This window comes from Halichoerus grypus, chromosome 10 (genome assembly GCF_964656455.1).
Source record: "Halichoerus grypus chromosome 10, mHalGry1.hap1.1, whole genome shotgun sequence".
In the NCBI taxonomy this organism is placed as follows: domain Eukaryota; kingdom Metazoa; phylum Chordata; class Mammalia; order Carnivora; family Phocidae; genus Halichoerus; species Halichoerus grypus.
This window is the reverse complement of record NC_135721.1, coordinates 109,906,967-109,934,625: the sequence shown is the minus strand read 5'-3', so window position 1 is coordinate 109,934,625 and position 27,659 is coordinate 109,906,967. Positions and strand designations below refer to the sequence as shown.

General features: G+C 42.5%; 1 protein-coding gene across 3 annotated transcripts in view; it reads right to left on the bottom strand.

The window, feature by feature from the left end:
- DNAAF9 (dynein axonemal assembly factor 9) overlaps positions 1–27,659 on the bottom strand; it is a 132,499-nt gene that overhangs the window by 66,065 nt on the left and 38,775 nt on the right. For 2 of the 3 annotated variants that reach the window (XR_013441971.1, XM_036093392.2), the window contains exons 8-16: positions 22,211–22,309; positions 18,126–18,181; positions 14,724–14,859; positions 9,970–10,051; positions 8,945–8,981; positions 5,461–5,548; positions 4,159–4,235; positions 2,386–2,430; positions 1,959–2,004 (exon numbers count right to left, since the gene is read on the bottom strand). Coding sequence is in view for 2 of the 3 variants with exons in the window: in XM_036093392.2 (XP_035949285.1) it covers positions 1,959–2,004; positions 2,386–2,430; positions 4,159–4,235; positions 5,461–5,548; positions 8,945–8,981; positions 9,970–10,051; positions 14,724–14,859; positions 18,126–18,181; positions 22,211–22,309 (666 nt within the window). In the remaining variant the exon portion in view is untranslated. The remainder of the gene's footprint in view (positions 1–1,958; positions 2,005–2,385; positions 2,431–4,158; positions 4,236–5,460; positions 5,549–8,944; positions 8,982–9,969; positions 10,052–14,723; positions 14,860–18,125; positions 18,182–22,210; positions 22,310–27,659) is intronic. The other variant, XM_036093393.2, reaches the window with a different exon arrangement.

Below are 27,659 nucleotides of genomic sequence, written 5' to 3'. Positions count from 1 at the left end.
AGCCCTAATTTATGTTAAAACTAAAGAAAACAGAACAATTTTGGGGGAAAATCTAGCAGAAGAAACGCAGAAAATGGTATAAGCCAGAGCCAGGGTCTGGAATGACTGAAGATCTGGTGAGGGACATGGGATGAGTAGCACAATGAGCCTTCTCAGGTCCTGTCTCCTCCTGGCCTGATGTTGCTGAATGGCCAGGTGCAGAGTTCCTGAAACAGAGCCCATTTTCATACATTGTTATCCTAGGCTGGGACCCCTGTTCTAGGCTCAGGACAGAGACAAAAGACATAGGGCTCTTGAAGAAATTGCTAGATTCCCAAATACAAAAGGAAGGCAGAAGAGTTGAGAAAAAAACCAGTTAAAGCCAAAGTGGTTAATTTCTCATGTTGTCATTAAAAAAGGATGTACAAAAGTGACAGGTAGGCTTTTATATTTTAGTTAACTTTCTGATTAAGCCTGACAACTGGGAGTTTTTTTTTTTTTTTTTTTCTAAATCTGCTTCAAACAATTTTTAACATGTGAAGACACAAAACCTTCCTGGGTTGCATGGTCTCTCTTAATTGACAGTGGGAACCCTGCTTTGGTTTCCAGATCAAACAGGAAGACAATCCAGTGGGTTATACCCAATACTTTACTTTTATACTAGGCTTCTAATATTGAGGAAGAGGAGAGAGAAAATTAAAAGGCAGAACTTCATCTCTACTTGGAAGGGATGACAGGATTTGGACAGAAAACAACTTTCTCTCTCTTCTTTCCTATTTCATTAGTGGCTGCTGAATGCATACTTAACACAATAGTGTGATTCCACTGGACTCCTGATCACCTTCTATTGTGCAAAGGACCTTCCAGAGCACTGCAGAGGAATCTAAATAGAGAAATCAGGGCTTACGGTCTGGCAAGGAGATAAAGTACTATCATCTAATATCAGAAAGCACCTCCTAGGATCTTGATGATGTCACAATAAAGTCTCTTAGTTCTAAATGAGCATCAACACAAAATGCTGACAGATACAGGGAGCAGACACATTATAAAAAGAGAAATTACTCACAACCTTAAAAAGTTACTCTTGTACTACTCTGTAGATGAGATAACACTATTGCTTTTCCATTGGTGATGGCGGTGGGCATGCATTTGCACTGAGTCATCCACACCTGCACACCAAGTTCCTGGTGACCAAAAGCTCACTGGAATTAAGACTCAGGCAGTAGCCACAGAACAGACCAAGGTGTAATCTGTGCCCACATATACTGCAACCAGCATCTTGGCTGGATAGCTACCATCCTCTCACGCATTGCTTGCCAATCTTCTGCACATCAGGATGCACTGGGCTAAATGGAGAACTTGGCTTGTGACCAGGAGCAACTGGTCTAGAAACTCTGCTCCCCCAGGCCATGCCAGCCAGCCCACCTAGGGACCAATATTTCTGCATCTCTAAACCATGTCCCTGTCCCATCAGGGTGCCTCCAGCAAATGGGTTGGAAAGTTCTGCTCTGACTACCCACTTCACTGGAGACTTAGGCCCCCAGTTTTTTAATTTATTTTCACAGACCCCTGTTAAGGGCATCAACTCAGGCCCTGGAACACAGAGAATCCACTGAAAACTCATCAGTCTGTGTTGAGGCAGGCTCGTCCTCAGCTCACATTTCCACATGAGCTCAGAGCAGTCTCAGTCACTTGGAGGAAGCCTTCCTAACCTTAGGAAGAAGTGTCTCTCCCAACCCCCAGATAAGACTCCGGGCCCTGGGAAGCTGAGGCACGGGATATGATGTGGGCCTGGTACAGCTGCCTGGGCACCCTCAAAATCACAGGCTCACCACAGCTGCAGCTGAAACCCTCCTGAGAATAGACCAGTTTTCTCAGGGACAGACTGCCCAAGACTCCCACCTACTCCTGTCTCACCCCTTGCAGATGTCCCTCTATAGGCCACTCCCTGCCAGCTGACTTGTAACAGCTCTGCTTACCGTCTTCACGAAGTATAAGCTATCTTCACTGTCCAGAGGCACAATCCTGGAAGAGGAAGAGACAGGAGAAACACATATTACATTTACAATGCTCTCTTTTCTCAACTTGGCAGCAACCCACAGACCCAGATTTCTTTCAGGGCTTCTCAAAGCACTGGGTTACATGTATGCAGATTTAGTACATAGGCCACTGGAAGGAATATGGTCCACCCTTTACTCCCATGCCTCAGTCTTTCAGTGGGAAGCACTCAGGGTACAGGGTCTCAGCTGAGCATAGCCAGTCCCAGGCCCAGTCCTGGCATGATGCCATGGCCACGTGTACAACTCTAAGAAGACCACCCACATCAGCAGTTATAAGATAGCCTATCTTCTCTTTTTCTTCCTAAAACTTGCCCCAAATGAGCATGCATGACAAACACACACTTACCTTCCCTGATTATTCACAGCATGGATATGAAAAGCCGTCTTGGAGCTGTAGACCCAAAACAAAATAAAAAGTCAGTCTGTTCTCGCTAACCATACCGCTGGCCACCCCCCAGATACCTGCTGCTGTACTGCACCTGTGCTCGGCCCTCATGGCACATGTGCCAAGTGCGGGGCCAGCGCCTGACTCCAGTCACAGCTCTGCCTCTGTGCAGATTCTCATGGCTGGCTTGACACAGCAGGAGAGAACCATGTGCCAGAACTGTTGTTTACTGCAGACTGGGAAGACCCTCTACTGGCCCATGGCCCCCTGCCCCACAGCTGGGACATATTGTCCCGATCCTCCTTTTCTTTACTACCTTTGGGTCAAGCTGCCATCCCCGCTCAGAGCCCAAATAGAGGCCAAGTCTTGTGTTCCTCTCAGGAGATGATTTGCTAATCTGATGTAGTGTGAGGGTACTCAGTGAAGTGACCTTGTGGAGAGAAGGGAGGGGGGCTCCAGATGGGAGGGCTGGCCCTGGGAGATGCTCCTCCCATTGCCTGGTATTCTTTTCTTGTTCCTTCCTCCAGCTAGAGAGGTATGCCCAGGCCTAAGAGGCTTTGGGATGGAAAGGCGGCCTGCCCTGGAAAGGCTGAGTGGCCTACACAAAGCTCTGGAAGAGAGGAGGAAGGGAATGACTATGCCCGCCATGTCCATGGTGACAGAAGACCCCCATGTGACAGCAGCTAACATTTACATGCTTAGTCACTCTGCATGGTGGGAAGACAAGGAAACAGATGTAGAGAGCTCCTTGTCTTGCCCGAAGTCACACAGCTGGAAAGCAAAGGAGCTTCCTCAAACTCAGGTCTGCCAGGAATAGATAGTCCAGGCCAGAGCAAGGCCTTAAGGAAACAAATTTCTTCTACCCCTCTCCTCTCATGGCCAGAGCTACAAGATCCAGAAGACCCAGAGGAAAGAGGCCTGAAGGCTTGCACCAAAAAGATCTGGCTCTTTCCTCCGCTCCTGGAGCTGCAGCAATAGAATTCTTGTTAGATCAACTGACTGACTTACCTTTTTCAATGTTCTTTCTTACTACCCAGGGCTGTAGGTGTAAGAGAACATGGGGCATGGAGCTGAGGCACCACAGGGCACATCCCGTAAGTGTTCTAAAAAAATTCCCCAAAAAAGTGCACCTAGTGGTCCTCATACAGGACAGGTGGAGGGTTAGGTGGACTGGGTTCATGAAAGTTTAGCTATGGACACAGACCACACAGAGGGCCCCTGTGATGTGCCAGATGTAGTATGATGGTTGGACTGCCAGCAAGTCCGATTCCCAGAGCGTCTAGCCCCTGAGACAAGGCCAGGCTCCGGGTGTCTATTACCTGAGAGGCATCAGAGGCCCAGCGCCAGGCTCTCCTAAGCAGGGACTGTCTCTATGTGGCCAGGGACCCTGACCCTAACAAACTTCACCCCTCATGTCCCTGCTTCACCCTTCTAACCTCTAAACCTGGGTCCTTCAGGTCTCTGATGTTTCTGCCATTGATCTGCCTCCCATTCTGGCATCAGGAAATGTGTCTGACTCTTTCTCTTACAGTTCCTCCATCTTTGGCTGCTTGTCCTCTCAAAGCCCTGATCATGAATGTTTCTCTTTCAGATATCCCCTTATTTTACTGGAAAATTTCTCAGAGGGAAGACGGAATATCAAATACAAGACAGAAAAGGGTCTTTATAAAAAAAAAAAAAACCATTAAAAATAATTCCTTATAGAAAATAGCAGCCATTGCTTCCATTGCTTACCGTAGGGCTGCCTTAAACTGCACCAACTCAAAGGAATCTAACCCAGATCCCAGGGTCTGCTCAGCTACCTCCTTTGCCTGCAAAAGCAATGACAAAACAGAGACAATTAGCTTTCACAGCAGGAAAGAGTACACATCACTGATAGGAAGCACTCTTCTAACATTTGGCCAGGAGAACACTGTGCCCCTCCCCCCTACACAACTGCTTTGTATACATCAATAGATCAAAGTGAAAACATTGTGTTAAGGGAAACAGGTGCCTGCTTTCTTTGGGCTGGGTTCACAGGAAACACTTCATTCAGGCAGGTGGGCATTGGAACCTGATCTGCCGGGAACTGTAACCAGCAGGGATGATGCCATTGTGAGGTCTGGAAAAGGGTTTCCTCCCCTCTCCCTTGGCCCTGGGGGAGGGACTACTGCCCTTGGAGTTTCTGCCAGATGCTAAGAATATTAGAATACCTACATTTACAAAAGATCAGTTAAAAAAGAAAAGTGTGGGAACTGATATTGTATAAGCCTTCAGCTAAAGGGCTGAGAAATCCCAAGTTGTACCCGGGATTCAAGTTCAGTGAGGAGGGGAGATGGCCGGGAGCTGGTGACTACGGCTACAGTCTCTCTGGTATCTACATCATACACAACCTTTCCAATGTCAAATGGCTTCTTTCAGGAAAGGTCCTATTGGCATTGGGAGGCATCAAGCCGACTCTTCTCCTCTCCTTACTGGGTCAGATATAGGAATCCAACTCAGCAGGGCAGGTTAACCGCAAAACAGCAAGGAAGAGAACGGTCAGAGAACGAGAACACATGTGCTTGTCTAGGAAAGGCAAGTCAGTTTTTCTAATTTTTAGTTGTTTTTTTTTAAACATTATAGGAAATCACACTATGTAGCTCAAGACAAACTTACCTAACTTTATTAAATTCACAGTAGAAAAATCTATATTTTTCTTTATTTTTTAACTTTAAAAAAGCTTTTTAAAAAGCTAGTAAAATAAATAAATAAATATAAATTAAAAAAAAAAAGCTAGTAAGTAAAACAGTATGCTACAGAATGATTTTTCTTTAACACAACCGGATCTCTACAAAGAAGTGCTGATTAGCGGTCATTCCTAGGACAAGGGCAGTTCAGTCACAGGCAGCAGAAGCTCGGCACTCTCCAGGCACCTCTTTGTCTGGTGTCAGCTCCAGTGAGGGCCAAGCTCGCACAAAACTGACCACTACCAGGTGTCCAAAGCCAAAACAGACGGATAGGACGGTTTACACTGAAATTACTACTAAGGAAAGAGAAACGTGGTGTTTAAATTACCTTTGTTAGACTGGAAGTTTTAGCATAACATGCAATGCCAGCCAAAACAGCCTGTGTAACAGCAGCGTACACCTGGGACAAGAGCCTACTTTAGAACAAAAGACAGGGGTTAACTATAGCATCACAAGGTTTCAACAAAAGCTGCACGCACATAAATGACATTCCCTAAGGAACTGATTTTTAAAAAGAATGAGAAAAGTGCAAAAACGGAACTCATTGATTTCTAAACCTTTTATAAAGATTTATTTATTTATTATTTCAAAGAGAGAGAAAGTGTGTGCGTTCATGGGGGAGTGTGGGGAGGGGCAAAGGGAGAGAGACAGAATCTCAAGCTGACTCCCTGCTGGGCATGGAGCCTGACTCAGGGCTTGATCCCAGGACCCTGAGATCATCACCTGAGCCGAAACCAAGAGTTGGATGCTTAACCAACTGAGCCACCCAGGCACTGCTGATTTCTAAACCTTTTAAAAGCCATGTGCCTCACGTGATTTATTTGCTCCTTTTTTTTTTTTAAAGTTTTGTAGGGCTTTTTAAAAAAATATATTTATTTTTTCGTTTTAGAGAGAGAGAGAGAGAGAGAGAGAGAATGAGTAGGGGGAGGGGCAGTGGGAGAGGGAGAGAGAGAATCTCTGTGTTGAGCGCAGAGCCTGATGTGGGACTTGATCTCATGACCCTGAGATCATGACCTGAGCTGAAACCAAGAGTGAGACTCTTAACCAACTGTGCCACCCAGGTGTCCCTATACTTTGCTCTTATAAAACTATCATAAGAAAAGCCAGCTCTGCTCAGAAGACCAATCCTCCCTGTTTGTGATCCAACAGAAGAGAACTCTGCAGGCTACCTAGCCCCTCTATGTCAGGAGCCTGAATCCCTTCAGTGTCTTGGTACAGACTTTCTGCTTTTTCGGGACCAACCACACCACACCTTCATGTCATCTCCTCCCAGGCTTACTAAGGGCAGGCTGCTACTGGAACCTCAGGGTGGGAGACCTCAGGAGCAAAGGAGATTACCTCAGAGGAGAAGAGAGCTCCACTTAAATTTAAATTACCAGCTGCACACCACTTTCCAAGCAGCTTACTTGAACGAGAGAATAGAGTGTGTTTCTGAGGGCAAACATTCCCTTCCTAAAGCTCCTTGCTCGCCAATCCTGCCCTTTCTCTTAGACTTCTCACTTCCCAAAGTGATTATAAGAAGGTTTCTTCCTTCGCCAGACTGGGACTGTTATGAAGGTCCCTAGAAAATCCAAAATCCAAGACTGGTTCCCCTTAAGCAGAAAATTTCAATCTCAGCATTTTGGGTCAGATAATTCTTTGCCCTGGGGTCTGTCCTATGCACTACAGGATGTTCAGCAATACCCCTGGCCTCTATCCATTAGATGCCAATAGTACCCCCAGTTGGGATAACAAAAATGTCTCCAGACATTGTCAAAGGTCCCTGGGGGTGGGGCTGGAGGAAGAACTGTCCTTGGTTGAGAATCACTACTTTAGGGGAGAGAGATCTGGGATCTTATCAGGATAATTACAGAGAGAAGGGGTTCATCCACAAGGCCCTGAAAGGCAGGGAAGGTGCCTAGCAAGAAACTGATAAAGACTTGCCTAAGAATATGTCTATTTTTATTCCTCAGAATCTTGTAACAAGTAAAGGAAGGTGACCGGAGTTGGAAAGCAGGAAGGAATCCAGAAATGATCTGGTCTAACTCTCTCATCTTACAGGAGAAGCAAGTAGGGCCTCTAGAGGTGGAATAAACCATCCAAGGCACAGAAAATGAATGGCAGGCTTGACTTCAGGTCTGCTGTCAGGCTGGTACTTTTCTACTGTGCCATGTCACACTGCCAATTCCTTTAATTTCCTCCTTGGCTCCCGCACCACACCTCTACATTTTAGGTAAGAGATCTGAGTTGGGTAGAAGAAAAAAAGACAGAAAAAGTATACATAACAAAATGACAGCTCCAAGGATCAACATATCCTGAAGATTGCTGGCTAGGCCACAACAGAGGGGTAGGTCTTAGTAGGAAGGGGCCTGGCAGGGACACTGACAATGAGCATGGCCACTTACCAAGTAAGACCAGAATCCTCCACACCTTGACACCAACACCAAAGACATATAAAGATGCCCCTCCTCCTTTCCCCACCCTGCTTGACTCAGACATCACTCAGTACCAGCAATGTTTTGGCCTCCCCACTGCTTGGCCTTCTCCTATACAACCCCTCAGACACCAGCTGAATGCAAAGCCGCCTGGCTATGGACTCGTAAAATGGCCTGAATGGGAGGCGCAACACTCATGCCTGGATGGCGCTGCTGTTGCCCTCACTAGGACTCCTTCAGGCCCGAGTTCCACCAGCTCTGTGATTCAGCAAGTCTCTGGGTGGAGGTCCAAGCACTGGTCAATACTAGTCCCTGAAGCAGGGCACCAGTGAATTTGGATTAGGAGAAATGCCTAAGGGTTGAGAACGAAGATCCGGGCTGAGCACAGCTGGCACAGAAGTACCAGCAGGGACAGGGGCGCCTGGGTGGTGCAGTCAGTTAAGCATCCGGCTCTTGATTTTGGCTCAGGTCATGATCTCAGGGTCATGAGATCAAGCCCCATACTGGGCTCCATGCTGGGTGTGGAGCCTGCTTAAGATTCTCTCTCTCCTTCTCCCTCTCCCTCTGCCCCTCCCCACACCACTCACGTGTGTGCACTCTTGCTCTCTCTTAAAAAAAAAAAAAGAAGTACCAGCAGGTACAAAGCAGGACTATATATACCCATACTCATATGAGAATGTGGTCAACTTGTTAAAGGGCAGAAAACCCACACACTAAAAAACTGCATACACATTAATTACAGCTATACAAAACCTAAATGTATAATTTTTAAAAACCCAGAAAGATACATTGAACTTGGACTTCTAGCCTCCAGAATTGTGAGAAAATAAATTTCTGCTGTTTAAGTGACCCAATCTGTGATATTTTGTTATCGTAGCCCAAGCAGACTAACATAAACATTAATGAGTTTATTTCTTATCTTTGGTTCCCTGTTATATGTGGGGGAGCGAAGTCAACACTAGGACCTTTTTAAAGTTGCACAGCCTGAGTTCAGATCCTAGCTCTATTCCCTAAGCCTAAGAATCAAATCCAGAGGAAACACTGCTCAGACCAGAAGGGGTCTCCCATAGATTCTCCCAATGTGTTTCAGGATGTTTTATTTTTGGGAAAGCCCCTGATAAAAAAATGTATTATGTAGAAGACATAGTAAGAAGAATCACACCATTAAAATGGATGGGTTTGCAGGCAGGAAGTCTCTGAGTTCTGGAAAGAAGAGCACATGGCAAAGCTGGCAGGACTCCAAGCTGAGAGACAGGGGCTAGGAAACCATGGGTCTGCTCACCGCTTCACCCAAATGTCCTACCCACTGCTGATCTCAGACGAGTTAGACGGAACAGCCACGATATCTGAGTAACTCAACTTTGAGAAAGAAAATATAAAATAGAAATGAAGACTTACATTTGTTCAGTTTTCTTGGGCAGCTTATTCTCATCACCTGTGAAAGAGGACCATGAATTAAGTGTGACAAGATCACGGGTCATGCAAACACTTCACAAGGAGGCTAGAATTTCTTAATTCGAAGGAGATGTCAAGAACTACATTTTTTTTTCCTTTTGGGTTAAATACAGTACAATCACAACAGCTTTTCCCAGTATCCTCCTAGACCTTCACTCCTGACACTGATTTTAACAACCCACTCAGCATCACCTCTAAACACCAGAGAAGACATGGGGAATCTTAGGCTCTGGAATGTTTTTGCCTTTATTTTTAATTTTTTAAATTTATGACGTATAATTAAGTAGGCTCAGTTCTGACTCTTTTATCATCTCCTTAATTAGCTGACCCTTAATTATCATGCTTCTTTCAGAGTCTTCCGGTTTATATAGCAACACCCTGGTGAAAACCTGGTTTCTGCTGTACTCTGCTCTGTGGACCAGTGCTGAGATCCTCATTCATTCTAGAGGTTCTTCTCTAGGTCTCTTTGGATGTCTGCAACTTCTGATTACCCCAGCAAGAAGGGCAGCCCCAGCGGGCCTAACCTTTCTGGATGGCCCTGCAGCATGGAGCACTTGCTCCTGGGAAATGTTCCCAGTTCATAGGTACCCTTCGACCACGGCCCTGCTTCACCAGAACAGCAGGCGCCTGGCTGACTCATCCAAACTCTCACTGTAGCCCATATCTCCTGCTATCCCCAACTGGGACTTACTCATCTTTGCCTTCCCTCTAACACTGAGCACACAGTCTCACACATGGTTAGACTATATACATGTTGAGCTGATAATTACTCCTCCTGAAATACATTCTTTGAGAAATGTGTTAGGTGCATCAACTCTCCATCTGGAATCAGAGAGGGAGTGGGAGGCCTTTACAAAGTGGATATCATGAGCTTCTGAGGAAAGCAGTAAATTATGAGTCCATTTCTAGTTCATAGGAGAAATTATTCATTAGGGAAGCTGATGAGATGACAACAGACAGGGACTTACCCAAGTAAGGAACGTGAGTAGCTCCAAAAAAGTATGTTCTTGAACAAGCAAGGGGTCCCTTTGGTGAGACGCACTGTACTACCTAGATGTCAGAAAAAAAAGTAAAAAAGGAGCAGGGATTTAGGTGTGTACTGCTGAAAAACGAAAATTATATAGTTAATGGAAATCAATTTTATCTCACCAGCAGCTGATTTATTATTTTTTAAAGGCGCAGGGGGAAAGATCACCTTTAATTGTTTTTCCAGAAGTATTTTGTGTTGTGTGTGTGTTTTTTTAAAGATTTTATTTATTTATTTGAGAGAGAGAAAGTGAGAGAGAGAGAGAGAGAGCGCATAGTAGGGGGAAAGGCAGGCAGAGGGAGAGGAAGAAGCAGGTTCCCGGCGGAGCCACCCAGGTGCCCCTTATGTTGTGTTTTTAACCTTGGCTATATTGTGAGGTTGCTGCTGGGTCAGCGCATGATGTTAATGAATTCACAACTTAGAAGGAAAAGAGGAAATGTGCTTGGGTTTTGATTGTCATTAATAGTCCAGAACTTTCACAGTGAGGACCTTGCCCGACATGACAGGGAGATGTGTGGGGGCAGCTATAAATTCAGGAAAGGAGGGTGTGCCCCAGGTCCCCACCTTCATTTGTATTTCATTTCTGTACATAGGCCTTGGAGAAGAGACTTAAAAATTCTTATTCTTCGGGGTGCCTGGGTGGCTCAGTTAGTTAAGCAGCTGCCTTCGGCTCAGGTCATGATCTTAGGGTCCTGGGATTGAGCCCCACATCAGGCTCCCCGTTCAGTTGGGGAGTCTGCTTCTCCCTCTCCCTCTGCCTCTCTCCCCATTTGTGCTCTCTCACTTGCGTGCTTTCTTTCAAATAAATAAATAAAATCTTTAAAAAAGATAAAATAAAAATTCTTCTTCTTCTTCCCTGTTTAGTTGTTTATTTATACAAAGATGGATACAGATGTCCTTTTCTTTTGAAAATCCAGCATATCATCAGGGTTCCCAGGATATCAGTTATAAAACACAAAAATGCTACCATAAGAACTAAAGCAAAAGAAGTTAGTGCAATATATTAAAAAAATAGCTAAATGTGACACAAATATTCATTCTACTCCAATCTTTAAGGAAGTCACAAGAGAATCCATGGCATTTTTCTGTAATATTGTGAACACTGTGAATCCAAGTTAAAGATATGTAATAAGGACTTGTTAGGACTACTCTATAATTCACCATAGTGAATATGATCAATATTGCCACAACCCTAAATAAAAACGCATGTACATATTTCTATTTGCTGGTTAATAGGCATATTTTCACAATAAAACATGTTTCTTAGATTTCCAAATTTCCCCTAATTGAAAGTTTCTTTTAAAGGTGCCATTTGTTTCAAACCTGCTTCCTTAGATCATATCCTAAATCTGTATAAGCATAGATTAACATCTAACGTATTGGCACTTACATTAAAAGAAATTGGTACAACAGAATTTACCAATATAATGTATAACTGTTCAGATAATCTGGATTTGCATGTTTTACATGTCACCTATTAATCTGTAAATTATTCACAAATGGCACAGAAATGGAGAGGGTAAGTATGTTACATTGAAAAAGAGATGAGTGAAGACGAAAGGTCATAATCTAGGACACCCCCACCCTACCCCAGGACCAGATCTCAGGTAAGTTCCTTGACTTCATTAAGTTTCATGTTTATTAAATAAAGATCCCCAATTATTATAGAAAGTTGAATATATAAAAAATTGTATAAAATATTTGCTAAATTAAAAAAAATAGAGCAGTTTTAGGTTGACAGAAAGAAGTTAAACCCATAGATGTGTGGGGGCCCCTCTAAGGCTGTATTCTCCAGGAGTTTCTCACTCTCACTCTAATCCATCTTCAGCCTTCAGGAATTCATCAAAATTATTATTTAAGTGTGGCTTCTGTTCCAGGTAAGCAGACACTGGCTGTGATTCCCTGGATTCAATCTGTCTCTCTAGATCTTGGAGTAGGTTTGCCTTGAGACTTCAGTTCTTTGATGAGTCCAAGAGAAGTTATTGGTTTTCAGTTTTTCAATTTTTTCTTTTAAAGATTTTATTTAGGGGCGCCTGGGTGGCTCAGTTGGTTAAGCGGCTGCCTTTGGCTCAGGTCATGATCCCAGGGTCCTGGGATCGAGCCCCGCATCAGGCTCCTTGCTCAGTAGAGAGCCTGCTTCTCTCTCTTCTTCTGCCTGCCTGCTCCCCCTGCTTGTGCTCTCTCTCTCTCTGTGCCAAATAAATAAAATCTTTAAAAAAAAAAAAATAATAAAGATTTTATTTATTTGACAGAGAGAGACACAGTGAGAGAGGGAACACAAGCAGGGGGAGTGGGAGAGGGAGAAGCAGGCTTCCCGCCGAGGAGGGAGCCGATGCGGGGCTCGATCCCAGGACCCTGGGATCATGACCTGAGCTGAAGGCAGACATTCAACGACTGAGCCACCCAGGCGCCCCTCAATTTTTCTTTTGTAAGGATGTGAGAGATGATTTCCAAGCTCTGTGCATGTTATGCTGAGAGTGGAAGTCTGCCCTGGATGTTACTTACATCCTGCACTTCAGCAGACCTCCTTCGACACTGCTTCCGTGGGTGAACAGGGGAGCATGCTGCTTTGTTACTGCCAGGCAGGAGTGTAACTCCAGGTTCCCACACAGCCTCTACTGACACCCAGTGTGAGTGTGTGTATGCGCGTGCCTGTGCTCCTTGTTCCCACATAGCCTCTGACACCCAGTGTGAGTGTGTGTGTGTGCGCGTGCCCATGCTCCTTGTTCCCACACAGCCTCTACTGACACCCAGTGTGAGACTGTGTGTGTGTGTGTGCGTGCGTGCCCGTGCTCCTTGTTCCCACACAGCCTCTATTGACACCCAGTGTGTGAGTGTGTGTGTGTGTGCGTGTGCCCGTGCTCCTTGTTCCCACACAGCCTCTACTGACACCCAGTGAGTGTGTGAGTGCGTGCCCGTGCTCCTTGTTCCCACACAGCCTCTACTGACACCCAGTGTGAGTGTGTGTGTGTGTGTGCACGTGCTCCTTGTTCCCACACAGCTTCTCCTGACACCCAGTGTGTGTGTGCATGCCCGTGCTCCTTGTTCCCACACAGCCTCTGACACCCAGTGTGAGTGTGAGTGTGTGTGTGTGTGTGTGTATGTATGCACGCATGCACGTGCTCCTTGTTACTGCTGGGCAAGAACAGGAGTTCAGATTCCCCAGTCTGCTTCCGCTGATGCCACCGTGGCTTGGGAGAGTGACTGACACTATGGGTAGGGGGCAGCCTTGTTATGGCTGAGTGGTGGTGAAAGTCCTGACTCCACTAGACTCCAATTATACTACCCCAAGGAAGAACACCTTGTTACTGCTGGGTAGGGGTGGACGTCCAGGCTCCCCTGTATTTTCCATCGATACTGCAGGGGGAAGGAGGGTTCACTGGGGCCCAGTGGGGATGAAAGTCATGGCTCCCTAGTGGGCCTTCTCTAACATTAATCCTAACAGGGGTCAGGGTAAGGCGATGGCAAAGGCAAGGTAGACCCTAGGCTCTTCACTCAGCCCTTATTGGTAGGGGTGGATGGAGAGGCAGTTTTTTTCTGAGGGGTTTGGCTGCAGTAGAATAGCTGTTGTCTAAAAGTTTTCTGTCTTGCTAGGCTGTCCCCTTCCTAGTCCTTCTGCCAGAGACAGCAGGCTTTTCATATCTGTGCCTATTGGCATTTCTGCGTTGTCAGCTTCTCCAGTATCCAGTCTGGGATATACAGGCAAAAAGGAACCCCAGAAAACTCAGTGCCATTTTGTCCCTTTGGTCCTAAGCTCCTCAGCCAGCCTGCCTTCTTCTACCTTCCAGAGTCTTCCCATGTTTGTTTTACATATAATGTCCAGGGTTTTTAGTTGTACTCAGTAGAAGGAATTGGAAAAAGTATGTCTACTCCATCTTCCCAGAAGCAGGAATCAGTTTTAACATATACAGTCAACACATAAGATTACACAAAGAACCCCATGTCATTTGGCATTTCCTGTGTATTCCCAGGGTGCTCTGGGGGGTTAAAATGAGGCCTTTACAGGGTAGTAATATCCTGACAGCATATCCATCCATTCAAGTAGCCCTATATTCCTGGCCAGCTTAGAGTCAGAGAGATGTAGTCCATGAGAGATTCAGTCCAGAGAGATTTAGGTCTCATGTTCTCTAATCAAAACTAGCAAATAGTACCTACCTCCCTAGCTTTCCTGATTGTCAGGAACATTTTGAAAATACTTAAACTTCCACAGCCTTTTACAATCACTAGAGTCTCATGTTTCAGTCTAATGTTTCCTTTAAAAGAATGTAGCAGACAATTTACCACCAAATGCAAAAGTCTTCTCCCTGGCACCCTCAATAAAAGAACAGTGATCCTCAAAGTTTATGTCCTGAAATGTAACAGTGAAGACGTATCAAACCTAGTAGGCTTGGAATGAGTCTATTTGCAAGCTAATTTAAAATTCTTATTCTACTGACCATATTACTTATTACAAATTAAAGAGTTTGGTTTGAGAAAATACTTTTTTTTAAGCTTTTTCCTTCAAATATTTAAAAATTAACTATGATGTTTTCAAATTACACCTAGTACTTATATAAAAATACAGTTTGCAATCACTTCTTTCACTCCAAAACAACTTCAAGATTAAATCAATACACAAACTAGAAAGGTTCCCCTTATCCTCCCCTCCTCCCTATTTAATAAAACCAATTAAGCACCAGGTATCAAGCCACTCACCATGTGTTTGGCAAAGCTCCCATTGGGACCAGTGCTGCGTACCAGATGCCCTTCAGAAGGGAAGTTAAAGTTGCCAGCGTTCAGATTTTCTCGTGTGGAGTGATTACCAAAGAGAACGAATGGCTGCCTATTAGGGCTGGAGTGGCAAACCAAAAATGTGATTAGAAAAGAGAGTCCTAGCTAGGGCAATTTCCCAGTGAGTGGGCTCCTTGGGGTTTTCAGAGTGGGTTTTCGGTCCTGCTTAGGGTTTTCAGTCCTGCAGTCTGAGCAAAGTGGTCAATCCAGTCCCCCTAACACTCCTTGCTTGCTGCGAAGTTATGCCAGATGTCTCTGACTCCTCCTACTGACCCACAGGGATCATTTAGGGACATAACTAAATTCAAGCCAGGTTTATATTTTCAGCTTGTTCTACTTCTTAAGGAGAAAGTTCCGTAGGTCTGCTGTCCATGATACAGAGATGGAGCAAGGTTCCAGTTTCATACAACAGCATTTTAACAGAAATAGAAATTTTAAAGGATGACAGCTGTGATACTCAGACTATAGGCAGACAACAGAGGCATTAACCATTCCGGACTAGCTTTTAGGATGGGAGGAGGAGAGTAGGTTTGCAAATATCTCACTACCACACTCACCTGCCCTGCATGCATCTCTTTCTTTTGTCTCCTCTCTTGGTTAGACTTGTCTGTTTATTTTAGCTTTTTGCTGTCACTTTCTGCTCACTTCTCAGCCCACTTCAGTTGACCCCTCAGTCATTTCACTCCAATTACTCTTGCAAAAGTCACCAAGTGACTTTCACATAGCAAATAACAAATCCAATAGATAGGCTTCAACCTGCCCTTCCTTGGTCTTTCAGAAGCACCTGACACCCTCTCCCTGCAAGAGCTGTTGCATCTCAGTTTCCCCCGTCAGCCATTCTCTTCCTCTATCTGCCTCTGAATATTCCCAGGGTTTTACTTTCAGCTGTCTGCCTTTCCTCTCCTCTTTCATGATCTATCCCCGTTCCCCTTCCAGTTCTTGCAGTAAATAAATGGCATCATCATCCATCCAGGGACTGCGCCAGACCTGAGATGCTTCCTTAGGCCTCCTTGACTTCTCCTGCCCCTTACCTTCTACATCCCATCAACCACCCAAGTTTCACTTCTATTTGCTTCTATTTGTCTATTTCCCTCAATCCACATGGTCACAAGCCTCGTCCATGTTGCCATCATTTCTTTCCCAGACGATTGCAATGCTTCCTCACTGTGACCCTGCTTCCACTCCTGCTCTCCTATAATCTGTTCTCCACGGTTCAGAGAGGACAACCTTTCATACATGGAAAGCCTTTAATGCCTTTATGTTATTTTCAGGAGAAGGACTGAATTCTTTCACATGGCCAAAGACTTGCATGGTCTGGCCTGGCCAACTTCTTTGGCTCCATGGAAGGCCACTCTCCCCCAACTTTTATATTCCACCAAACCCATCTTCTTTTATGTTCCTTATGCTCTCATCTCAGGATGCTTTTCTCCCTTAATCACCTTTTTTTTTAAGAATTTATTTTTAAGTAATCTCTACATCCAGTGTGGGTTTGAACCCAAAATCCTGAGATGAAGAATTGCACATTTCACTGACTGAGCCAACCAGGCACTCATCTTATTATCTTTACTCATCATTCAGATCTCCCCTCAGAGAAGATCAGGCTCTCCAGCTATGGTCTTCACAATGCCTTGTTCTTTTCTCCTTCATGGCACCAGAGTTTGTAACTATATTATTTTGTGAGGTTGCTTGATTAATGTCTTATTTCTCTACCACACTATACACTCCACAAGGGTGGAGAACCATGACTGTTGTTTGTTTATTTATTTATTTAAAGTAATCTCTATGCCCAACATGGGGCTCAAACTATGACCCTGAGATCAAGAGTCAAATACTCTTCTGACTGAGCCAGCTGGGCACCCCCCGTGACTGGTTTTTTAATCATGTATCTCTTGCTTAGTATGTCATATATTCTCAACAAATACTACCTAAAGGATATTTTTAAAAGATAGTTTCTGCTATGGACTGAATGTTTGTGTCCCCATAGAACTCATATGTTAAAATCCTAACCCCCAAAGTGATGGTATTAGGAGGCAGGGCCTTTGGGAGGTGATTAAGTCATTAGGGCAGATCCCACATGAATGGGATTATAAAAAAGGGTCTTATAAAAGAGGCTCCTGAGAGATCCCTTGCCCTTTCTGCTAGGTAAGGTTATAGTGAAATGACTGCTATCCAAGAGGAAGTGGGCCCTCATCAGACATAGGATGGGATAATGCCATGATCTTGGACTTCCCAGCCTCCAGAACTTTGGGAAATAAATGTTTTTTGTTTATAAGCCACCCAGTTTATGGTATTTTTGTCACGGCAGCTAGAACAGATTAAGACAGTTCCCTTTACCCCTACCCTTTCCTTAAATTGCCCTTAGTGTGTGTCATGTGGAAAATTCTTTACATTTCTTGTATTATTCTTAAAAATACCTCCTTAAGCTTCAGGCACATAGGCACTCTTAAAAGTAAACATGACTCTGATTTTTCTTCTGAAGCTTAATTCAAGGTAAATGACCCTAAGTCCCAGCCCTGGCAATTTGTCTCACTTCAGACTGAATTGGAATTAGGGAAGAAAAGAGAGGAAAGAACTACTCTCATCTATCCATCAGGGGAACCAACCAGGCGGGGGGCCCTCCCGATTACCATGACAAGAGAGGTGCTAAAGGAAACACCTCAAGAAAACAAATGCAGCAACCCTGATGCTCCCTGTCTTCCTGGGGCTGGACTTTTAATGTCTGAGCCCTTTGACTCCCCACAAGATGCTGTTGATCCCTGCTTAGCCCTTGGACATTCTGCTTCCTAGCTTTCCTGGGGGTAGGGATGGAATGTAAAATTCTTTAGATTTCAGCAAGGTACAATTTTTTAAAAGCTAGTTTACTATAAAACTGTATTTTAAAAAAATATATGTATAGGGGTGCCTGGGTGGCTCAATCAATCAAGCATCTGCCTTTGGCTCAGGCCATGCTCTCAGCGCCCTGGGATCAAGCCCCGCATCGCATTGGGCCCCACATCAGGCTCCCTGCTCAGTGGGGAGCACTGCTTCTCACTCTCCCTCTGCCTCTATCCCCCACTTGTGTGCTGTCACTCTCTCTCAAGTAAATAAATAAAATCTTAAAAAAAAAAAAAAAATATATATATATATATATATGTATATATATGTATATAAATACAAAAGCAGTAAATGGACAATTTTTCAGGGTATGAATTTCTTACCCTGTGATGACTAAGTCAATTTATATTTTCCTGACTCTACCTTCTGGACTTAGATACTCCCTCACAACCACCCCCCTTGTCAATCCCATTTTCTCTATTACCATTCACCTTTCTTCCCCAAGAAACTTACCTGTTTTCAGTTATATGGCTGGAGATCATTCCATGACTGAAGTAACTTCTGAATGGCTAAAAAAGAAGCCAATATTGTATAAATTAAGATCATAATTTTATAAAACAATCACAAAAACCCCTCATATATGTACATATGTGCGTATGTAGGTGTTGTGTGTGTGTGTGAGAGAGAGAGATGTTTATAGATTATTATAAGAACACGGAAGGACATATGTGGTAGAAAGCAACATGAATTTTGGGGATAGGTAGCAAACAAAAAAATAGCAAAAGAAATAAAGACAAAAGGCTGCAAAAGAAAAAGGAAGGTAAAGAAAAGAAATTCTTGTTAAGTTTTATAATTTTTAATTATTGAAAGAAAATTGGACCAATCATCATCTATGGTCCAAGTTACTAATCATGTAGGAATTTTTCCCTTCTATTAAAAATTTGTTTTTCTACATTTCTAATAAAGGAATATATATTAATTCTAACATACTGATTTATTTTTATAGTTATTTGTTTAAGATTTTATTTATTTATTTGAGAGAGCGAGAGAGAGAGCACACACAAGAGCAGGGGGAGGGGCAAAGGGAGAGAGAGAAGCAGACTCACCGCTGAGCAGGGAGCCCAATGCGGGGCTTGATCCCAGGACCCTGAAATGATGACCTGAGCCGAAGGCAGCCGCTCAACTGAATGAGCCACCCAGTCATCCCCTAACATACTAATTTAAAATCAGCATTGAGAAAGAATGTACTTAGAAGTACACCGAAAGAAGTTTCCCAGGAAACCACAGAAGTACTTCTCAGCCTTGGTGTGTATAGTACTAGGCTAAATACTAACCTAAAATTGATGCAGGGGCTATGTCAAAAGGGTTCAAAATTCCAAAGGGCAATTTTAATCCATCTAAATAACATCTATTGTTCTCCCCCCACCCTGATTATGTAAGTAATATATGCTTATTTTAGAATTTAATAAAAGCCATTTACAATCCCTAATAACTATTAACATTCTGGTATATTTTCTTCCTATTTTTTTTCTATGTAACATCCATAGTATATGATTGTACCAAAGCCTATTAAATAGTCCTCTATTCTTAGAAATTGCTACTAACTCTCTTACATTATGAATAATACTGTAATAAACATCTTTTCATAAATTTTATTTGCAGCTCTAATTATTTCCTTAAAGCAGATCTGGAAATGAAATTACACAGTAAAAAGGCAGAATTATTGCTAAACTGATTTTCAAAGAAGTTTTATCTGGGACACCTGGGTGGCTCAGATGGTTAAGCATCTGCCTTCAGCTCTGGTCATGATCCCAAGGTTCTGGGATTAAGTCCTATATCGGGCTCCTTGCTCAGCGGGGAGCCTGCTTCTCCCTCTGCTTGTGCACTCTCTCTGACAAATAAATAAATAAAATCTTTAAAAAAAAGTTTTATCAATATACACTTCCACTTATGATACATGAGTGTGCCTGTCTCAGGGTATCCTCATATACACTGTCAATTCAATGTCCATTTAGAAATATATTTGCCAAGTTGATAAGTGAAAAATGGTATCTTTTGGGGTGCCTGGGTGGCTCAGTCATTAAGCGTCTGTCTTTGGCTCGGGTCATGGTCCCAGGGTCCTGGGATCGAGCCCCACATCGGGCTTCCTGCTCGGCGGGAAGCCTGCTTCTCCTTCTCCCACTCCCCCTGCTTGTGTTCCCTCTCTCTCTCTCTGTCAAATAAATAAATAAAATCTTTAAAAAAAAAAAAAAAGAAAAGTGGTATCTCATTGCAGTTTTATTATACATTCCTTTGATTTCTAATGAAGTAGAGTATTTCAGATATATTCAATGGCCATCTGGATTTCCCTTTGGTAATTAACTGTTTACTTACATCCTCTGGATGTTTATCAACTGGAGTTTTGGTGTTCACAGATCTTACTCCACACAATGGAGTACTATGAATCATAACAAAGGACGAGGAAAATCTCAATGAACGGACTTGGAGAAAGTTCGAGGATATATTCTTTTTTTTTTTTAAGATTTTATTTATTTGACAGAGAGAGACACAGCGAGAGAGGGAACACAAGCAGGGGGAGTAGGAGAGGGAGAAGCAGACTCCCCGCTGAGCAGGGAGCCCGATGCGGGGCTCGATCCCAGGACCCTGGGATCATGACCTGAGCAGAAGGCAGATGCTTAATGACTGAGCCACCCAGGCACCCCTCGAGGATATATTCTTGTTGAGGGAAAAAAGCAAAGTGGAAATGACTCATGTATCTTGCCCTTCAATGAAAGAAACAAGAGAAAATACACATGTATCTGCTTATTTGTGCAAAAGAAAAAAGGTAAATCAGAAATGAGATTTGTTACCTATTAATAGTGGAGTAAGTAGAAAATGGTGAAGAAAGGGAGGGAACGAGAAGGGGGTGGTAGGAATGAAGGAGTGACATACGTTTCACAGAATATACCGTTTCGAGTTACCTTTCACTCTTGGAACCACAGTAATGAGAGAAGAAAAAAGAATCCAGAAAACTGAAAAGGGCATCAGTGAGATGCGGAACTACTTCAAGTGGCCTAATAACAGAGGTAATTACAATCTCTGAGAAAAGGGTGGACAGAAAAAATATCTGAACAAATAATGGCCAAAAACTTTCCAAACTTGATGAAAACTATAAATCTGCAGATCCAAGAAGCTTAACCAAAGCCAAGCACAAGAAATATGAAGAAATACTCAAAAGTAGTAATAAAAGAGAAAATCTTAAAAGCTGCTAGGGGAAAAAAAAAAAAAAAAAGACTAGCTACATACAGAGGAACAAAGATAAAGAATAAATACTAAGATGAACATTAAAGATAAAGAGGAGATGGGGCACCTGGGTGGCTCAGTCGTTAAGTGTTTACCTTCGGCTCGGGTCATGATCCTGGGGTCCTGGGATCAAGTCCCACATTGGGCTCCCTGCTCAGCGGGAAACCTGCTTCTCCCTCTCCCACTCCCCCTGCTTGTGTTCCCTCTCTCACTGTCTCTCTCTCTGTCAAATAAATAAATAAAATCTTAAAAAAAAAAAGATAGGAGAACATCACAAACAATGCAAGGGAGAAGACAGTGGAACAGCATCTTCCAGGTACTGAAAGGAAAAAACTGTCAATCAAGAATTCTATATATGGCAAAAATGTCTTTCAAAAATGAAGGTGAAATAAAGATATTTTTTCAGACATATGAAAGCTGGAAGAACTCATCATCAGAAGATTTGCACCATGAAAAATATTAATGGACACTCTTCAGGGAGAAGGAAATCACACTAAATGGAAATCTGGATCTACACAAAGGAATGAAGAGCATCGAGAACAGTAACTACATGCGCAAATACATAAAATTTTTAAAGTTATTTAATTATTTTTAAAAAGGATTAAGAAGGATTAAAACAAGATTAAAAAGAGAATTAAAAAAGGAAATTGACTGCTCAAACAAAAATAATAGCAATGTATTAGTAGGGTTTACAACATGTAAAGGTGAAATGCATGACAACAAAGATCAACACCAACTTCAAAGTCAGGAGTCAGTGCAGCACCGGAGAGCTGAGGACTGGCAGTGCAAGCCCAAGGTAGACTCAAGTGTAAGCTCAAGATTGCTCTTCTGATCCTCCCAGCTGACTAACTTTGGGGACTGTCCTATGCTCTGGTTCTTGATTGAGATACCTTAGTTTACTCACGGAGTGAGTCTTACACTGAATCTAGTAACTTCACCATTGTTTACCTGGAAAGAAAGCTTACCTAGGGGTTCGACTGAGGAAAGGAGTGCTACTCACATGTGGAGAATTATTTCTAGGCCTATTAACTAGTGCCCAGAATTCCTTGCTGACAGAGGTATCACCACACTCTAAAATGAGTATCTTTCTTGTATAGAAGCTGGCACAGAAAAACAAAAAACAACTTCTTTATAGAGGTTCATAGGTTGGCATGTGGGCTAAAAACTTCTTTACAGCACACAACAAAGCTTAAGAAAATAATAACCAAAACATATTAGGATTGGTAGTTTTGTATTCTGAAAAAATTAACAAAACTAAAACAGAAACAATAAATAAGTTAATCAATTTTTTTCTCTTTGACCCTTTCCTTACATACCTCACCCGCCTGAGATTCAGAAAGTTCCAGCAGGAAAGGAATTTCTGTATCAAAATTAGCAAAGAAGCTAGTCCACTGATGTTCAAAAGCCATCAAATCCTAGAAAATGAAAAGGATAATGCATTTGGTCATACTGAGAGGTACTTTAGAAAACCAGAATCATGAAACTGCATCAGATATCAAAATACCAGACCATTTAAATATATTTTAAAAGTTAATAGCAAACTACAAATACATGTTATCACATAGATGAACCTCAAAAACCTACAGATACACGTCATCACATAGATGAACCTCAAAAACAAGCGAAAGAGGCCAGATATAAATGACTACCTGGTGTATGCTTCATTTATATAAAATATCCAGAAAAGGCAAATCTATAGAGACAGAAAGTAGATTAGTGGTTTGAATAGGCCAGGTAGGAATAGAGATTGACTACAAGTTAACACAAGGGAATCTGGGGGGTTGATGAAAATGTTCTAAAATTCGATTGTGGTGATGGTTGTACAACTGTAAATTTCACTAAAAATTACTGAATTGTACACTTAAAATGGGTAAATTTTATGGTATATAAATTATATTCTAATAAAGTTATTTAAAAAGAGGATAATAATGTCTACCTAGTGCCTTACGTTAGCAATCTTTATTGGAGAGAGGGACCTATTTATGAGGCACCTAAAAGATGGTACACCCAGTGACAAAAGGTGGTCACATCAGTGAAGCTTTGTTTAAAGACAAGTCAGATGACCTTAGTTAGAAGTTGGGTGGTGCCCCGGGTGGCCCATAGCCTCTCCTCCCTCACACCCTCCCCTAGTGGCAGTGGGAGAATTGTAGAACTCTGTGCCCTTCCCAGTTGACTCTCCTCTTTGTGCAACCTCTCTCCCTCCCCCATCCCAGCTGCTTTTCAGCCTCCTCTCTGAATTCATTCCTGTTCCCAATCACCACACATTGCTTTGTGCTCCTGGCTTTCCTTTAAAACATCATCAGTTAACCAAAACACATCAGTTAACCAAAACACAGGAGTTGCTTAAGATACTCAAATAACATCTTTGTCTTATTTATTTATTTAATTAATTTATTTTATTATTTTTTAAAGATTTTATTTGACAGAGAGAGACAGCAAGAGAGGGAACACAAGCAGGGGGAGTGGGAGAGGGAGAAGCAGGTTTCCCACGGAGCAGGGAGCCCGATGTGGGGCTTGATCCCAGGACCCTGGGACCATGACCTAAGCTGAAGGCAGACGCTTAACGACTGAGCCACCCAGGCGTCCCTTATTTATTTATTTTTAAAGATTTTATTTGTCAGAGAGAGAGAGAGCACAAGCAGGAGGAGCGGCAGGCAGAGGGAGAAGCAAGCTCCCTGCTGAGCAAGGAGCCCGATGTGGGACTCGATCCCAGGACCCTGAGATCATGACCTGAGCACAAGGCAGACGCCTCACTGAGCCACCCAGGCATCCCTCTGTTTCATTTTGAAGTTGCTGATAATCTGTACTCAGATAAGTTATCTTTACTGTCCATTTCACACAGTGTGTTTGTATGCTGGGCACTGGCCTAGTGCCTTGCTCACAGCAGGTATTCTGTTTGCTGCACTAAAACTGACTAGCTGGATCTATGCTCTCCTCCATTCTCTCCCAGTCTATACACAAGTACCCAGACCTATGGGCTCTGTGTTACCCATGTACTGACTCTACTTCTGGCCCTAGGCGTAAAGCACAATGGACTTCTGTTGGGAATACTTAGTGTAAACAACATTCTTACTAATGGCTCTGCTGCTTGCTGCCCAGATGATCTGTATTTTATTTACAGATAGTTACAGATGTGTATGTGTATACATATCTAAAATTATTTTCAGTAATCATGTAGGTGAAAGTGCTGATATTGTTTTCTACATATGTTTTATATATAATGTGGGATAAAAAAATCAGGCATATATGTATGAATATATATATATATATATACACACACACACACACATATGGAGAGAGACAAACACACAGAGAATTTCCTAGCTCTACCCACTGAAAAGATCTAGAAACAATGACCAAACCAATACCAGTGAGCATTCCTAGCACCTAGACTGTTGTGTTGAAATACCATTCCCCACTCAAAGAAACCAGAACTTACTAGAGAAATGACTGATTCCAGATCTGGAACAGGAGATGTATAAGATAATCCAGGAATATCTTGTCATAGTATATGGCAAGGAAGTTATCAAGGACTATTAGGATTGTGTTAAAACAATTTGTGAGCAACCTGAAGTAAGCCACCGCCCAAAGATGGAACAATGTGAACATTAGTAAAGATGATAGCTCCAATGGACAGAAACATCAAATATGTTTAAATCTATGAGTTCAGAATGAGACAAATTAAAAAGAACTAATTGGTTACTTTTGGAGAATGGCTGGGAACCAACTTTACTTTTAAAATTGATATATAAAAGCAAGAGTTCAATTATCTTGCTTTTCCCACATGGACTCTACCACTGCATAACCAAATAGTAAGTTGAATATTTCTCTTTAGAGAATATAAATGAAAAAGGAATTACAAAATTGGAATACTACCATTTTACAATGGTGAATAAAGAATCTAATTAATGAATTAAAGATCTAAGGGTTGCATATCAATGTTCACAAAATAAAAAGAGTATCAATTAGATATATGTACACCCTCTCAGAAGTAGTTTTCCCTCCCAAAATCAATCAGAACACTGATTAAAACTCTAGATTCAACTACCAATAGTAAGAAAATACAGAACACAGGGGAAAATGTTAAACTACATGATAGGAATGAGATCAACAAATCCCAATGAGGACAACTATAAGATGAATGATCTGGTTTCCTTAATAAATAGATAGTGAGGGGTGGGGACAAAGAGATGGAGGGGGAACGTATAGACTAAAAGAAACCTACATACACACACACGTGCGCGCACACACAGGCAAAGTTAAACTAGGTTTTTTTGGAAGTAAATTTTGATGAAAAAATTGCAAAGAAAGGGGGTCACTGCCATAGAATTCATGATAGTGTTATTCTCAGGGGAGTAGGAAAGAGGTGATGGGTTTGGCAAAAAGCACTCAGATTGCTTCTGGGGTGGCAAGACTCTGTTGCTTTGCTTTATAATGACTCATTAAGCTATATATTAGTTTTATGCTCTTTTCTGAGTCTTTAATAAAAACTCTTTAAAAACAGATGCACAAGTAATACATATTCACTACAGAAAACTCAGAAAATATAGAACAAAAATCAATTAACATTTTGGAAAATATTCTCATTCTATTTTTACAGATGTATCTTATACACACAGACACACACAAATATGTGCATACTTGTAACTGGTAATCTATAATTATCTGGGTCAGACTGCCCTGCCATACCACCTCTGTGCCATGGCCCAGTAAACCAGACCTTCTGAGTTTGGGATCCTGACCTGCTGCTATCGGGTCCAATCAATGCCCCTGATCCAGGATCCAAGATAGTCTGTGTGTTTTGGGGAATACAGGAAAAAAGATGGGGCATTCCATTCCAAAAAATTCCCTGAGGATGTGTCAGTACTAATTACAGAATAAGGTAGAATCAGTCATTAAATACTGCTTTCAGTTCCATGCTATGAGTGAAATGAAAGATGAGATGAATTCTCATACTAAAAATAACTAGCATTATATATGAAATGTCCATATAAATACACACATATACACATACACAGTCTTAAAACATCCTAACATCCTTGCATTTCTCTATGCCCACTTTATAGATAAGGAGACTGAGGTACTGAAGAGTAAAGCGACCTGCTTGAGGATGGAATACTAAAGAGCAGCAGAAGTGGAAATATATCTAGGTAAGAGATACCCAGAGCCTGTGCTTTTTCCACCAGACACACTATTCTCCAACTTTTCCCTAATACAAATGGTGCACTTGTGGAAATAGATACTGTGTATGTAGGTGGAACTGGTCAGTTGCATCTGATGATGAAGAAGGGAAAGTTTATCTGCACAGACTCTTTGAGGCCAAATCCAGAAGACAAGCCCAGACAGATATCAAGGTCAGATAAGCAGCAAAGGTCTGAAAACCCCAAGAACCATGCCAGTCTGCCTTGGTTCTTGGCTGGTAGGGAAGGATACTGAACTTTAGACAGAATTCTTGGCCCTAGGCTGGTATCCAGCTCTCTGGTGGCTCAAAGTCCATATCCATGGCACTACAGGCAAGTTGAGTTGGCTTAAGGACTAGGCAAGGGGAAAGCAGTTATGTTTGAGCAGTTGCTCTCAATGTTCAAAAGGAGATGATTCTGGGGCTTTCTGTGTATTTCTGGGGCTTTCAGACAGGTTCCTTCCCTGTGGCTGGAATGTTCATATCCCCTCCTCTTCTGGAAAATCTCTGATCACCACACATGACTCCTTTGGGAAGCAATCCTGAGCAATTCCAGGCAGAGTTATTTTCCTTACCTTCTATGTTTCACTGCAACTATATATAGCAGTTACTAAAGTATACCGCTATTACTGGTCTAAAAGCCCATTAAACAGTATGACTGGGGGCCAGGTCTACCTATTTCTGTGACTTTAGTATAAGCACAGTATCCAAGAAATAGCAGGGATCAAGAACTACGCATTTGTTGAAGAAACCAACAAGCAGGGGTGCCTGGGTAGCTCAGTTGGTTGAGCATCTGATTCTTGATTTCGGCTCAGGTCATGATTTCAGGGTTGTGAGATCAAGCCCTGTATCAGGCTCTGCGCTGAGCGTGGAGCCTGCTTAAGATTCTCTCCCTCTCCCTCTCCCCCTAACCCCCACTTGTGCCCTCTCTCTCTCAAAAAACAAACAAGCAAAAAGCCCCAAAGGCACTATACTGACTGACAAGGGTAGAAAAAGGATCAATTTCAGTATTTAAAAGTATTTTTAAGAATTATATAATGCAATAAAAATGGGAAAATGAAAATAAAATAAAATAAATGACCAATAAGATTACCACTGGAGGGGTGCCTGGGTGGCTCAGTCGTTAAGCATCTGCCTTCGGCTCAGGTCATGACCCCAGGGTCCTGGGATCAAGCCCCGCACTGGGCTCCCCGCTCAGTGGGAAGCCTGCTTCTCCCTCTCCCACTCCCCCTGCTTGTGTTCCCTCTCTCGCTGTCTGTCAAATAAATAAAAATCTTAAAAAAAAAAAAAAAAGACTATCACTGGAGTTTCTAAGACATAGAAACACAAATTGTTTTACAAAGATGGAAATAATACCTTTTACTTTGCCAAACATATTTTGAACTTCTATATCAAATCCAATTCTAAAACATGATTTTAAATGACAGTATAATGGGCCACCAAATATATTTATTTAATCTAATTCCTACTGTTGGACATTCACTTTGTCTTCAGTTTTTATTAACAGTTTTTATAAACAATTCTTCAGTGAACATCCTTCACTGGCATCTTTAATTATTTTCTTGAGATAAATTACTAGACTGAAA